The sequence below is a fragment of the Alosa sapidissima genome, chromosome 7, assembly GCF_018492685.1.
Source record: "Alosa sapidissima isolate fAloSap1 chromosome 7, fAloSap1.pri, whole genome shotgun sequence".
Taxonomy (NCBI): domain Eukaryota; kingdom Metazoa; phylum Chordata; class Actinopteri; order Clupeiformes; family Clupeidae; genus Alosa; species Alosa sapidissima.
In genome coordinates, this window is record NC_055963.1 from 13410796 (window position 1) to 13425995 (window position 15200).

The 15200-nt window shown below is 40.2% G+C and overlaps 2 protein-coding genes across 2 annotated transcripts; both read right to left on the reverse strand.

Annotated features, from left to right (window-relative positions):
• Positions 1-694: 694 nt before the first annotated feature.
• LOC121713283 (transcription factor HES-2-like) lies at positions 695-1650 on the reverse strand. Its single transcript, XM_042097793.1, has 4 exons — positions 1523-1650; positions 1313-1408; positions 1114-1201; positions 695-1002 (listed from the first exon to the last, which is right to left on the reverse strand). Exons 1-4 carry the CDS (start codon positions 1610-1612, stop codon positions 695-697), a joined length of 582 nt encoding a protein of 193 aa, XP_041953727.1. The 5' UTR covers positions 1613-1650.
• A 10382-nt stretch (positions 1651-12032) lies between these two features.
• LOC121713064 (transcription factor HES-2-like) lies at positions 12033-13353 on the reverse strand. The gene is made up of 3 exons (XM_042097345.1): positions 12863-13353; positions 12659-12746; positions 12033-12548 (listed from the first exon to the last, which is right to left on the reverse strand). The coding sequence occupies exons 1-3, from the start codon at positions 13046-13048 to the stop codon at positions 12226-12228; spliced, it is 597 nt and encodes a 198-aa protein (XP_041953279.1). The 5' UTR covers positions 13049-13353; the 3' UTR covers positions 12033-12225.
• Between the last annotated feature and the right edge of the window lie 1847 nt (positions 13354-15200).

Below are 15200 nucleotides of genomic sequence, written 5' to 3' on the forward strand. Positions count from 1 at the left end.
ACAATAACGGTGCATAACGGTTTTTGTGGGGCATTTGATGCTTAATAGCTTCAAATATAGGACACCCCAAAAGAAAACACAATGAGATGTTTACACCTATGATACCGATGAGTGGAATAGGCCATTTTCAATGCAGTTTCATAACGCATGCAAGCAGGTTAAAAAGAAAGTCGGTAGTAGACAGAAAAGTGTGTTGCCCATAAATTTTATTAAAATTTATATAAGCATAACAATAAATGCCGAAACAACACGTTTCACTCTCGTCAAGGAGAATTTAGATTTTGTAACACAATGTGCTTACATATTATTCTGCACAGACCCAGAATACTGAGGTCCATCGTGCAAATATAAAACATTGAACAACCCCTGGGGTTTTACGTTGGCGTTTTCTACAGCCACTTACCATTTAACCCCCAAAGAGGACTAAATATTCGTTTGTAGAAATAAGAAATAACCTTAAAGGTATTGAATACAATATTGGTTTAGAACCAGCCCGATTACAACGCAATTGGTAGAGGCTAAGTTACACGAGTATATAATACTTATCCCAAACGATGGGTTTATCCGATGAATTCCAGTTCATCCGTAACGTTCAAAAGGACAACACAAAGTGTCTATCCATATAAATATGCGATATATTACATGCAAACTATTTACATATTTTACAAAAGTGATCACGCTCTTGTTTAGTTTTCTACCAAGGTCTCCACATGCAGGCATTGGCTGGCTGTTGCGCAGGCTGTGGTCGACTGGGAACTGGAGCGATGATGCCTTGCATGTCGCCGGTCGGGACTGATAGCTTGTTGCTCAGCCTCTGCTGAATTTGCGGGAGCATCCTTGAGCTCTGGGCGCAACAGTTCTGACAGGATGCAACAGGCACAGATTGCCTGATGAAGTTGTTCACCCGCTGGCTGGCCTCTTTGTCCAGGTTGACTTTGGGGATCAGCGTGGAAACGCGCTGGAGGCAAGCTTTGTAGCCCTCATTGAAGCTCTCAGTCTGATCTAGAATAGTAACGAGAATTTTATTAATTGAGATGTTTTGTTTGTTTGAGTTATAGTGAAGTTGTAAAAGCATTTGACGAGGCATAGAAGGAGACAAAGAACGACATTTACCTTTTGGTGAAGAGGCTGGGATTTCCTTGAGGAATCTCACGGTCATCTCCAAGATATCGGCTTTTTCGAGCTTGGAGTAGCGACAATTCTGAAATTCAAAATGAATCACAGATTAGACCACCATTATTTGAATGCTTATCTACACAATCTGTTGCAGTTCGTAGGTGATTTGGACTAACAAATCTGAGGTTACACTTACGTCTTTTCCTGTTAGGGGAAGAATCAGCGCCTTCAGTTGGTTAAGGCTGTCATTGATGCGAGCGCGCCTTCTCTTTTCCATCAACGGTTTCAGCGTCTACAAAGAAAACAAGAACACAATTTAGGTTAACATGCTACAAACCAGTCATATAAAGCACATGGAAGTCAGGATAAAGTAGACTGGGCCTTCATGGCTCTTTGCGATTCTCACCTTTCGCAATTCAAGTGCTTCTTTTCTCATGGCCACAGTTTGTCTCGGAGAATGAGACGGGGCCGTTTCGGAGGTCGTGCTTGGAGTCATTATGAGATCTAGAGAGTATGAGGAGAGATGTGCTACCAAGGTTCAAGGGAGCTGATGTGTCCTCTCGGTTGCTGGACCGCGCCTTATATCTTGGTCCCGTGCGTCATGGTGACGCCCCCCACGCTCCCGGGTAAGCATTTGGAGTGAGGAACTAAGGTGTCCACAACAATAGACAGCGTTCCAAAGATGATAACCATCTGTTAATGAGTTACCCCAAGGACGTTACTAATATTTTTTGGTATTTAAACTTTGACAAACAAATATTTAATATGAAATGTTCATGTTTCCACCATGCACCAGAGCACGATCACCAACTTTGTAACTGAAATTACGACTAGTTCGAATCCATTAACCGTTTATTTTGAGGACAACAGTCCAATATGGAATTATTTAAGTTTATTAAAATGTTTAAATATATAAAGACAAGTCATTATCCAACACATGTGCGTGCGCAAAAGCGCAGATGATTCTTGCGGATTAAGTTATTACAACGTTCCAAAAATATTCTAGTTTCTGTTTTGTTTGTTTTTTGTTGATATAAAATATAATAGCTTCAATCCCTTGTTGGGACCTAAAGGCTGGGGGTGGGTGTGGGGGTAGTTTCAATGTTTGGGATAGGTGGAGCTTATAGATTGTTTGAGAATAACCATGTATAATTTAACTCACGAGACAGATCCCCAAGCCACGCTACATTTCATCAAACATCTGCCTGTAATTTCTGATCAACAACACCACCCTCGTTTCATGAGCCCTTCACCTGTGGCGTAAAGATTGGACCATGGTGGGGGTGGAGGCGCGGCCAAAGTTTGGCTTGGGTCAAACTCCATTCAGGCATGTAACCATAGCAACCAATTTGTCAAATCTCTACCCCTTCAGGCTTTACAATCAAATATAATGTTTTACTATGTCACGGAAAGCTTTTAAAGGCGGGAATGTTTTTTGTTTGTTTCATACTTTGCTTCCTTCACTTTGACTGCGTCTTGGCTATGTTACGTGCGTAAAAGTTTTACACCTTAGCAGTTGTAAAACACATCTGAATCCGACTCTTGTTTGACTCTTGGTTCCCAGTTTTACTCGCATCTAAATTATGTGACAGGCTTGTCATTGCCTCCCCTATGGGACACACGCGACCCGCACGCGCCATGGGCAGAGGAGCCAGATGGACGCGTCTGTTAGCCCACACCCTCGACAACCCCACCCCTCCCTTTCCATATCTCATCCCGTCGTTTGCTCTCCTCTCTTCTTTCTCTACAGCAGGTTTTCGAAAAACATAATGCCAATACGTATTTGGCGTCAGCATCTTCCTTGTTTGCGTCCAGCCGATGGCCTTTGGTCGCTTCTGAATAATACAAAAGAGTACCCTTTATTTTGTTTTGACGCATATCATTGGCTTAAAAGTTTGGCTTGCCTCTTTTTACGTAAGCAGTTTTGGGTATGTTGCTTTAGAGATGTGATGTATATGTTTATACTCTGGCCATATGTTGTGTGAATACAGATCATCATCATCAACAACAACAACAGCAGCAAAGCAACAAAAACCGAAGCTATCCATTCCCCCAAGCAACATTTTATTCATTACGCACCAGAATTTCATGTAATCACTTTATATTTTGAACTTTATTTTATTCAATGAACAAATGTGTTCTTCATCTGTGTACATTTTAGTAGATTGTGGTCATGACGATGTGACTGATCGACCACAAGCAGGCGCTGTGTGACACTGGAACAAAGCAAGGGTGCGGTAACTGATACGTGCCCAGCACGCGCCATGCAAGTCCCCAAGGGCCATATTAAACTATGCGTCCATTGCAGACCGTATTGGAGGTCTAGAATCAGGAAAAAATCGTGCAACGCGTACGGTTAGACTCCCCTTTGTCCTAAAAACATATTTAGCGTGGGGTTCCCATCTGTGGCAGGTCATTACAGCACAGAAACCCTTTGTCTAACTTGGGAATGCGTGGGAATAGAAAAACACTCCACTGAGGTTATGGTGTTGCCATTAGGACGTGTTGATCAGAATTTTTGCTTAGCAGTGAGCTCTCTTTGTTCCCATAATTCAAATATTTTTAAATTATTTATTAAATTGAGCAATACACTATCACAAACTTATTTTCTGAAATGTTTTTGAGAGGAGAAGAGTTTTTTGTTAGACATTTGCTATTGTTTGTTGACAAAAGTGTACATAAACATATGCATTAATTTTGAAATTCTATAGGATGACACAAAGGATGCGCAAAGGAACCATGTCTGGCATATGGTGCATATTCACCAACGAAAAATAACCTGAATGTTCAATATCTGTACTACAAAATAGCTAATTTTCCATCTTTGCCTGTTAAGAGTTTAGAGCCCTCAGTAAGAAAGCAGCAATCCCCTTTATTAACAACAAGGTGAATGCCACAAGAAATACATCTAAGTGTACTAAAACTATTTAGACCTTTATTCTTCCAGAGAACGAACATATAGCTGAAGCAGACAATTCTATATAGCATATTTGTTTTAATTTCTACATGAACCACAATATTTTACACTGACAATAATTAGTATCTGTAAATCAAAGGGTAAAGTGAATTACATTCATTGTTTGGGATAAACATGCATTAATAGAGATCAAAGCCTGACTGCAAATGCGTTTGTTCTTGCGACAGGTGTTTCAGTTCGAGGACATTTCTATCGTTCCTTCAAATGATCCAATATATTTTACGCACTGCTATTTCTGTATTAACAATGTTTTGTAACTATAACTATGTGTAAGTTATATTCTCCTAAGTTTACGTGTGGTATGTTTTGACACACGGCGGTGTTGCTTTGAAAGCATCACTTTGATTCAAACGAGTTTCTACGACTTTAGTGAAGACGCAGTTCACTTATTGTGACTTTGCATGTTTTTGATCTTCAAAGAAGTGAGTGGGCCTTGCGCAATCCACAGTTTGAGGTCCCAATCAACAAACAAACAATGAATGAAAGCAACATCAAGATCAAGTGGATTAATAGGTAGGCTAATTCTCATTTCACACATCATATCAAAGACCAATATCGACAGAAGGCGTTGGACTCGCGTTTGTTAGTTTTCGTTCTATTTGCATGCATGAACACACCCTTCTCCAAAGTGAAAATATGAACGTCTCAAAAATGTCTCGATGCAAGCAGTTGAGATTAAACTATGGATGACTTGCGAACTACTAGAGATGTAATGTTTAGACATACAGTACATTTTGAAAAGATGATTGTACAACAGCTTAGTTTCATGTTGTAACATCACAAACTCTGCATATAGCCTATTGTAAATGTTTTCCTTACAACTGTGTTTAAGAATTAAATAAAGATTTAGGTATTATTAACTTTTTCCACGGATCAGACATAACACTAATATAATACATTTTTTTTGTTTTGGTATCACACCTATTTACACAACTTATATTCAGTGTAGTTGAAGTGATGTGCATGATGTTGGTCAACATCATGTTGCATCACATTTATGTGTACAGAAGGAAGCAATCTGCATGGTAATAATCAACTTCGCTGATAACAAATGATTACATCTGATTTTATCCAAATAAAAATGTCCCCTCATGGTTAAAAACTTAAATAAATGTTCAAGAACATGGATATGAATGGCATGGTGAAAAGCCCATGATACTGCCAGGGTGCACGCTCCCTCCTCACACCTCACTGACCTAATGTAGGTGCTGGTCATTGAATGCTGTGTAATGTGGACAGTGTATCAGTGTTACTACAATGATACTATTCGCATCCATCAAAGCGATAAACTACAGTATAATTGGAGATTTAGCAGTGTACAATACGAATGGCATTTGAGTTAATCAAGAAAGTGGGTTATATCCTGTTGAAGATGCTAGGTTGCAAAACCAAATGCCTCAAACAAATAATTGCATCCTTTGCATATCCTTGGCAAGCTTCCAAAAAAAAAAAACAAGAGCTGTAGTCCTTCTCAGAGCAAAGAGGAGCTCCAAAAACTGCTTAATTAAAATCTCTGTGACACTCTCACAAACATAGAAATATGTTTTGCTTAAACTTTGCTTGAAATGTGTGGTGAAGACAACATTATTACTGATCCACCAAATCATATCACAATACGCTTCTTGGTGTTTTATGCCCCCAACGTTGTCTTCAAGGCAGCACTGCCTGGAAGGCACTAGGGTTATCTAAGTATAATATACTCTTTTGATCCCGTGAGAGAAATTTGGTCTCTGCATTTGTCCCAATCCGTGAATTAGTGAAACACACTCAGCACAGTGAGGTGAAGCACACACTAATCCCGGCGCAGTAAGCTGCCTGCAACAACAGCGGCGCTCAGGGAGCAGTGAGGGGTTAGGTGCCTTAAGTGCCTCAAGGGCACTTCAGCCGTGGCCTACTGGTCAGGGTTCGAACCGGCAACCCTCCGGTAACAAGTCCGAAGCGCTAACCAGTAGGCCACGGCTGCCCCAGGTTAGGTTGTATGTGAAGTAAGATGTTCAGATCATAACTAATAAAATGCTTTAAGGCACCATCACAGACAATTAGTAAAGAGGTATGGTTTATATATATCTTATGATCCATGATGCCCATTGGGACAGGTCTCTCGGCAGACTGCCTGATCTTTTCCACCAAAAATCTCAATGTAGCCCCTTGTTTTAGTGTTACCGACCGTTTGCTTTGAGAAGTTCACCAGGTCCCATTGTATGAAAAACACCCAAAACTAATACATTTCTATAGCTATTCTCCACATTGTGGATGGTGTTTTGGTGGTTGAAATTTTCATTCCATCTCAAAATGGATCACTTGGTCATCTTGGATGCTGATCATAGATCACTCTTCTCCAAACATGCACAACTCAGCTAAATCTTTATAAGGGCACACCTGGACAAAGAATTTAGCTTTCGCTGGATTATTTTTTTTGACCCAGGGACATGGCCTGAGCATAAAAAAGAAGCATTAAATTCCAATGACACCATGTCCATTTCAATTGTGGAGCCTAGAAAAGTATTCTTTTGGGATGTTTTTCGACCAGGGGGTCCTGGTGACCTTCTCAAAGTAAACGGTAACACTAAAGCAAGAGGCTACACTGAGATTCTGGAGGAAAAGATCAGGCAGTGTGCCAAGAGACCTGCCCCAATTGGCATCATTGGACCATTAAACCATACAATGATCCAAAACATACAGCCAAACAAGACAAGAAATAATTAACAGAGAACAATGTCAACATTTTAGAGTGGCCCAGACAAAGTCCAGACCTCAATCAGTCAAAAAAGTTAGTACTGGTACAAGGCCAAAGTGATGGCAAATAATCGTTCCTGCCTCAAAACCCAGATTGCTGCTAAAAAGGTGCAGTCTATAATCATTGTGGAGACATGGAGAGGCTTGGTAGGTATTATAAGAACCATTTTGAGAGCTTTGATGGTAAATAAAGATGTTACCATTGATTATTTGAAAAGGGTATGAATAATTGTTTTGTATATATATTTATATACATATAAATACATAATTATGTATATATATATATAATAATTTGGTGAATTCACATGATTTGTTATAAAGCTTCATAACAAAGTTTGCCAAGAGTTCAAAGAAGCTTTATAATGCTTTATGACAAAAGCTGTAAAGGCTTATACATTAGCATCATAATGCTTTATGAATTTATGGGGCAATTCCACGGAAAATGGACTTTTTGTCACATCCATAACGTCAGTGAAATGCCTTGGCATTTGTATGATGTGGATGATAACATTCATTTTTTGTGCATTTTTTCTCATGTACATTCTTAAGCCAAAAATAGCAAATGCTCAAATTTAATCATTCACATCATACCATACCATCACATTTTATTGACGTTATGGATGTTACAAAAAACGTAATTTTCCATGGAATTGCCCTATGGGTTCATATAAAGTGTTACCAATAACCTCTTACGTATTTAGATAATAGATTTGGATAATTATAACTTCAAGACAATTGAATCTTCAAACAAAGCATCCATGGGCTGATAAAGATAAGACTCCTTCTCTAGGGCTAAACTCAGCAGTGGCCAGTGACATGTGGGGGATGGGAAGGGAGACTGGCCAGGCAGCGCACAAGCCTCTTTTCCCTCTCTCTTCTCTTCTCGTCTCTCTGTGTTGGGGGTGGGGAAGCTGGTCGAGGAGGTGATGGGTGTGTATGTGTGTGTGTGTGTGTGTCTGGGGGGGGGGGGGCAGCTTCTTTGTTGTCTTGTTTTATTCGGCTGAAAGCCAGGGTTTCTGTCTGGACTCTCTTGGCCTCTTGCTTTCACCCGCCGTACAATGCAGCCTTTCACTTTGCTCTTTCACTGTTTCAACGTCAGTTTCACCGGACTTGCTCTCATTGTCGCACCATTCACTGGGGCCCAGGTTTGGTAAATAGAGGACATAGCATGGTTCTGATCCTTAACAGCTCAACTACGGCCTTTATACAACTGGTAAATAGAGGACATCGCACGGTTCTGATCCTTAACAGCTCAACTACGGCCTTTATAAAACTGGTAAATTGGGCAAAGAAAGAACTGTGTATAAAATGAACTTTTTTCAGTTCTGAAAACTACATGAGGTTCCATTTTTTTTTTGCATGAATGACCATATGACTGAACCCTGAAAAGATAAACTGACACACAATCAAATAGCATATCACTACAGCTTCCAGGCATCCATAACCCTAATATTCCACAGCAGTGTTTAGTGTTGACTCAGATTCCGACTTAGATTTAGGAAGGCCGTATGGAAGATGCTCACATGGTCTTTTCCAGGAGTCAACTTTTTAACAGAACTTAGGACCAATTTATCTTAACTTAGTTTATTATATGATTAGTTTATAAGTGACTTAGATATGACTATGGTCAGTGAAGGAACATCCTAGCATTGTTTAATGTTCAGTTTTAACTGGATTTAATATTTTTGATTCCAAAATGGTCTTCTGTGACAGTATATCATGCATAGTGAATTCACCGGTACTATGCTGATCAACCTCTTAAGGGTCATTGTGTGATCACTGTGCTTGGCAGGATTGGAGTGATTGTGATATGTACGCTCACTAAAGTTGATCACCTGCTGTCACTTAAATGCAGCGTAAGGACTGGATTTCTGGGGGGGAAAATAATGTAAACACACCTGAGCATATTCTTCATAGGTACACCTATTCAACTGCTCATTAACACAAATATCTTATCAAGAATATCATGGCAGAAACCTAATGCATTTAGTCATGTAGAGATGGCCTAGAATGATCTGCTCAAGGTCAAACCAAGCATCAAAATGGGGAAGAAAGTCGAACCTTGAAGCAGATGGGCTACAGAAGCAAGAAGCCCACACCGGGCGCCCTCCTGTCAGCTAGGAACAGGAAACCGAGGCTACAATTCACATGAGCTCACCAAAATCGGACAATACAAGATTGGAAAAAGGTTGGCTGGTCTGTCTGATGAGCCTCGATTTCTGCTCCGACATTCGGATGGTAGGGTTTGAATGTGGCCTAAACAACATGAAATCATGGATCCATCCTGCCTTGTAACGACGGTGTAATGGTGTGTGTGGGGGGGGGGTCTTTTCTTGGGACACTTTCATAGCAATTGAGCATTGTTAATGGCAAAGCCTATCTGAGTATTGTTGCAGACCATGTCCATCCCTTTATGACCACAGTGTTCCCATCTTCTGATGACTACATCCAGCAGGATAATGCAAAAATGTCCACACGACAACATTTGAGACTCAAAGGGATTCCAGAATGGAACATTTGAAAACACAACCCTTAAGTTGCCCTGGGCCAAATGATGCCATTGTTTATCAGTGTCTCAGTGTATCATGTAGTGTTTTGTTGTTTAGTTGTTGGCTACAACTTGCAGCATATGTAGGTTATGCAAGATAAAGGTGTTTTCAATCTTTTTTTGGTGTGGATGCAGAACTTTTTTAAAACGCAGTTTTCACAAATCTTGAAAACCGTTGTCGTGTGCCCAGCCCCAGACATTTAGGCCAATGAAGGTTAACCTGGACATGTCATAGGTTACTGAGCCTAATTGCAACCTCATTTTAGTGGTGATTAGTGACCAGGGCTTCCTCAGTAAATGGGATGATAGGCACATGGAGACCTCTGCTATAATTGTGTTGTATTACCCTCACAGTCCTGACACCATGAGTGCTGAATGAGTAGTGGCTGCACAGTGTTTGGGGCTGATTGTGTCTTCTTTGGGGTAGTGTTTTTGTAAGCCCATGACATAAAGACACATAGCCTACGGTTAATGTTTATTCATTTGGCCCTGACACCTGCTCGACTGTGCTCTTTTCTATTGATCACTGTTATGGGTCTAAATGTGCTTCAGTCCTTCGTTTGCTTCGTCCATGGGCCCTGGCAAGATCATCTTCGTTCTATATAAAGCTTCTCACAATGGAAATTGATTTGCTTTAGGAAGCCTTATTCACTAAACATTGTTAATGAATGGTGAATTTAACTTTTTATTAAACAAAGATTTAACTGCTGAATATGAAGGAATTATCCTCTTCAGTACCTAACAGTGATGTAACAGAGTTAAGAATGTCTAACATCTCAAAAGGGAAAGGTTTATTATTCCATGACATAGTCCATAGATTTACTCAGTGAAAATAAACATATTCATTCATGGTCATAGTTATACACTGTACATGCCCTAAACATTAGTTAGGATTTATTCAAGAATGAAACTCGTGACTTAAAGCCCTAGAGTGTTTGTGTCCCAGTACATGGACATTTTGAGAGTCTACGCCCCAAACATATTTTAAGAGTGTGCTCATCAAAGACATATTTGTATGTGCAGTGTATATAAAAGGTCACTGTTTTGATACCAGTAGGCTATCTTTAACACGGGGAACATCTTAATACCAGCCACTGCAGGAACCAGTTTGCAAAGAGCACACACAGGAGTTTTGGCTTTGCAAGAAACAGGCGTGCCACATATGAGGCTTTTGTCTGTCCTCCTGCAGCCTTTGATCATCAAAGAGCTCTGCAGAAATCTGGATTGTGTATTGTAATTTGACTTGATGATCAAGAATCACTGAATATGACTTTTATCTTTTGCAAACTAGTTGCTAACTTTGCGTTAATGAAGTTCACCCACACTTAAATCACGGCTGTGTAGACTTTATTTTCTTATGCTCAGTAAGGAATTCACTTGATTGAAAGTATATTCGTTTTTCTTTTAATGTGTGAACTAGAATGTCCTTGCTCTGATGTGTATTTTTGATGATGGTTATTGTAAAAGAAAAACCCACTGATCTAAAGGCCAACATCTGAGTGCATGTAATTGAACATACAGATACATCCGTGCTGTGTTCCACCAGGGCATTATGGATTACATACTTTAGACTGTTAATAATGGTGGGCCCTAATTTCAATGCTATGCAATGTGCAAATTCAGTGCAAAATACCGACTGCATGAACTATATCATGTGGTGTGTGGGAGTGTTGAGCTGATCCACCGATCTTTGTGCATATAGCATCTTGCTCATGGTAGGCTTAAGACTGCGCTTTGCCTGTCATTTGAATTAGAATGCAGTATGTTCAGGCCTACCACAGAGCAACTCTAGTGTCACCCTGTGCTTATAAGGAGTAGTTCACTATTTTATACTATTTATAGGACTCAGCATCATTGTTTTTATAGTAATCTATAAACACAAAAAGTATTGGCTCCATGACCCTATGATGGTGTTATCCATTTGTTCAGGATGCATCCCTCCTGTGTTGCAGTATGATTTCATATCCATAGATTGCACACTTTCAACTGACAAGCAAGTGTACAGGCAAGTTAGGCAAATACACCACTAACTCTGAAATGCCAGACCAATCTTATGGCTGCACTGCAATTTTCAGTGTTAATGTCATTTTCGGTTGTATATATACCATGATGGTAATACTAATATTACCATCAAGTGTTAAACTCTCAGATGTAGCTGTCCAGACAGTTAAACTTCAACAATTATACGATTGGTTAAGCATACAATAGACTGCCAGTGTTCCTTTGTCTCTTTGTGTGCAGTTCCCTCTCTTTTACACAAAACCCACTATGTGAAAGAATGGGTCAGAGATTATTCTGACCGTTAAAATCTTGACTTGATCAGACCGTTTCTGCATTCAAAAATTAATGCCACGTGAACCAACAAGTTTTCAAATCAAAATGTTTTATTGAATCATTTATAGTTTCTCAACATATTGTGATTTGACATCTGCAAAACCAGTTTCAGTGTAGCATAATTGCTTTAACACACAGTGTTTACATGCTTCGTCTTTGCACAGACCAAATATACTTAAGTCAAACGTGCAAACCTCATAAAAAATACATTATAACCCGTGGGGTTTACAATTGTGTTGTGTACAAACCATTTTCTTTGAAACCCCAAAGAGGATTGCATTCAATAACGTTCACAAACGGAACAGGCATTGATCTGTGCATTTGGCTAAAATCTGTATGTAAGCATGCCATTAGCCAAAAATATTGCGAAACACGTATTTTTACAGTTAATCTCTGTAGCAGGCGTCATTCTAAGACATTGCAATCGTGTGTGTCCACGAAAAATAAATATAACATTTAACATGACAAATATACCTATGTACAAAATAAATACAGAGATGTATCCTAGATGTCTCTACCAAGGTCTCCACATGTTGGCAGCAACTGCCTGTTGCGCAGGCTGTGCGCGGTTAGGGAGGGGAGCGACACAGCTGCTGGTCTGGCTCTGAGCTAGTTTCGCTGCAGACTTGATGCTTTGAATTTTCTCTTGGATTTGTGGTAGCATCTTGGAGGTCTGTCCGCAACAGTTTTGACACGTCGGAGCCACTGCAGGCATGGACTTCTTGATGAAGTCGTTCACCCGATGGCGGGCATCTTTATCGAGACTGGTTTGAGGGAGCAGTGTTGAGACGCGCTGGAGACACGCTTTGTAACCATCTTTGTAACTGTCAGTTGAACCTATCGAAAAATAATAAAGAATCATTAGTACCACAATTCCAGTTAAATCACGGTAAATGATTATGAAAATATTGGACAATTTATGTTCAAATCATGTGAAATGAACGTACCTTTGACAGGAGAGGAGGGAAGATCACTGAGGAATCTAACGGTCATCTCAAGGATGTCAGCTTTTTCCAATTTGGAGTACCGGCAATTCTGAAAAATAGAAAAGCACAACTCATTAGTTTCTGACATTCATACAGGAAGGCGAGAAATTTAGCATTCAGTGGGCCTATATTAAGATCAAAACGGATTGACATATGAATACTTACATCTTTGCCGACGAGCGGGAGAATGAGAGTCTTCAAGTGATTCAAGCTGTCATTGATGCGTGCCCGCCTCTTTTTCTCCATCAGAGGTTTAAGAGTTCTTCTCAGTTCACTGGCCTCTTTGCGCTGGGCCACGGTAGACCCGGAGCCGAATGTTTGGGCAGCTTCGATAATCATGTTTGGAGCCATGGGCTTTCTCTAGAGATCGTGTTCTCAGTTAGAGAGTCAGAGCTGGAATGAAGTGGAAAGGCAAGGCTGCGCCCTTTATAGCGGGCCGTGGCGTGGAGGGAGTGTCCAATGTCTATTGTGTTCCACTTTTGACGCACAGAGAAATACCTCTGGGAGGGGACCCCGCCGATACTTACTTGGCCATCTGTTAAGTACATGTTGTGATATTGACGCGTCCACCAGTGGCATGCGCCGGTGATTAACTACAAATGATGGTTAGGGTAGGAGATTAAGAATAGAAGATCTTGATAATAGTTGAACATAGTTTCTGTCAGTTCTTAGAAATCTATTTCAGAAATTACACTGCCTATTCCCCATGTAGGCCTAGGCTACGTTTTGACATGATGCAAATAAATTGATTCCAATTAAATATCCTTAGAGATATAAATTCAGTGTTGCCTATTGTTTTATTCACCTCATTGTTCGTTTTATTAAATGTTATAAACCTAGCATTCAACAAAACAAATCTTACATCAGAAATACAACCCAACATTACTTCCTTTTCTCAAAAAAGTTTTTCGATAGGTAAACATGTGGAACTGTAGCCTACATTTTGTATGTTTTACGTGTTAGTTTATCTTTTCAAGGCATATTGCCTTTTTTGTCTTCATGCAAAGCTATAGAGCTGCAAAGCGTAGGCCTGGTCATAAATTTAGTTTGGATGGGTGGGAGGAGGGGGTCCTTCGTGCTTGCTTTGCAAATAATAACGATGCTTGTATTAAAGCCTCCCAAGCCACGCTATGTATGGATTAACACCTGCTTGTAAATTCCAAATTCATGCTACCCGACTGTGCATCTCGCCTACATTCACCTGTAGACTATGGGCACTGTTGAAATGGGGGGAGGGTCTTTGCAACAGCAAAGCGGCGGGGGTGGGGGTCTGTCCAGGACAAACGTCTTCTGTTAAATATTCAGGTCTGGTTTTGTTATCCACTTTATGGTTTATTTATAATGTAATGAGAGCCTGTTCAACTTGGAACTTACGCCAACGTCATACATAGCCTAACTTTGTTTTATATGTCACACTCTAAATTGTTCTACGTTATTTTTGTTGCATGCTGTGAATGATGAACATAGTTCAGTATGACTAAAGTTATATGGGGGTTAGAGTTGCCCCATGAACCCATGAAAGCATTTGCCTTTCAAATCGATGTTGAACTCACGCGCACGGCACGAGCCATGAATGTCCAACAGATGGATGGATGTCACGCAAACCACTTCGCCACCATACCAACCCCTCCCCCCTTGCTGCTCACGTCCTAGTCTCATTTTGCACAGCTCCCCGTTGCTTCTGTCCGACTCTTAGTTATGATTTGCTTGTGTGTACTTCAGATGTCACTACCCCATCTGGAATGGGGGCTGGGAGAGAAAAAAGGGTATTAAACTGCACACTGGGTTTCCAACGGTGTAACATTCCACTCAACGCTCAGGGCTATTATCCTCCAACGCGTTTTCACTGTAATCTGAACATTTTAGGAATCAAACTGTTTTGTTCTTTTGGTCTGTTCGAAGTAAAACAGTAGCCTACACTATTAGGATGAAGCCAACACTATTGTATTAACGTTTTAATATGTAGAAATCAACATATATGAACTTGTTTCAAATCAATGCATGCTCAGAAGAACACTTTCAATCGTTTAAATTGAAATACGCATGCATAAATAAAACTAGAAATCAGCTTCACAAGAGTGATCGTCTAGTGGCGCTGTCCATCTAGCACGCGTTCTCTTATCCCATGGGGCCCCAATTAACTGTCGACCACAGCCCCATCGCTGGGAAGGGAATTTGAATCCAGAAAAAAAAAGATCATAGAATGATTTCGGTTGGAGCAGTCTTTGTCTACATCTCAAGCGTGGGTTCCCATCTGCGCCAGCGGGCTGAACAAAGTCTCTTTGTTTAAGAATGTAAACTTTAAAGGTAGAAGTAAAGACACAGACATTGTAGAGAACAGCATGATGAACTTTGAAAGCCCCACATCTTGTTAATGTCAGTTATGATTACCAAGAAATAACCCATGCTTCAACGACTAGAACTACATGAAAATGTATTTATATTGTAATATCACCAAGCCATACATAATGGCATATTTGTAAAGGCCACTGTCTAAAGCAGG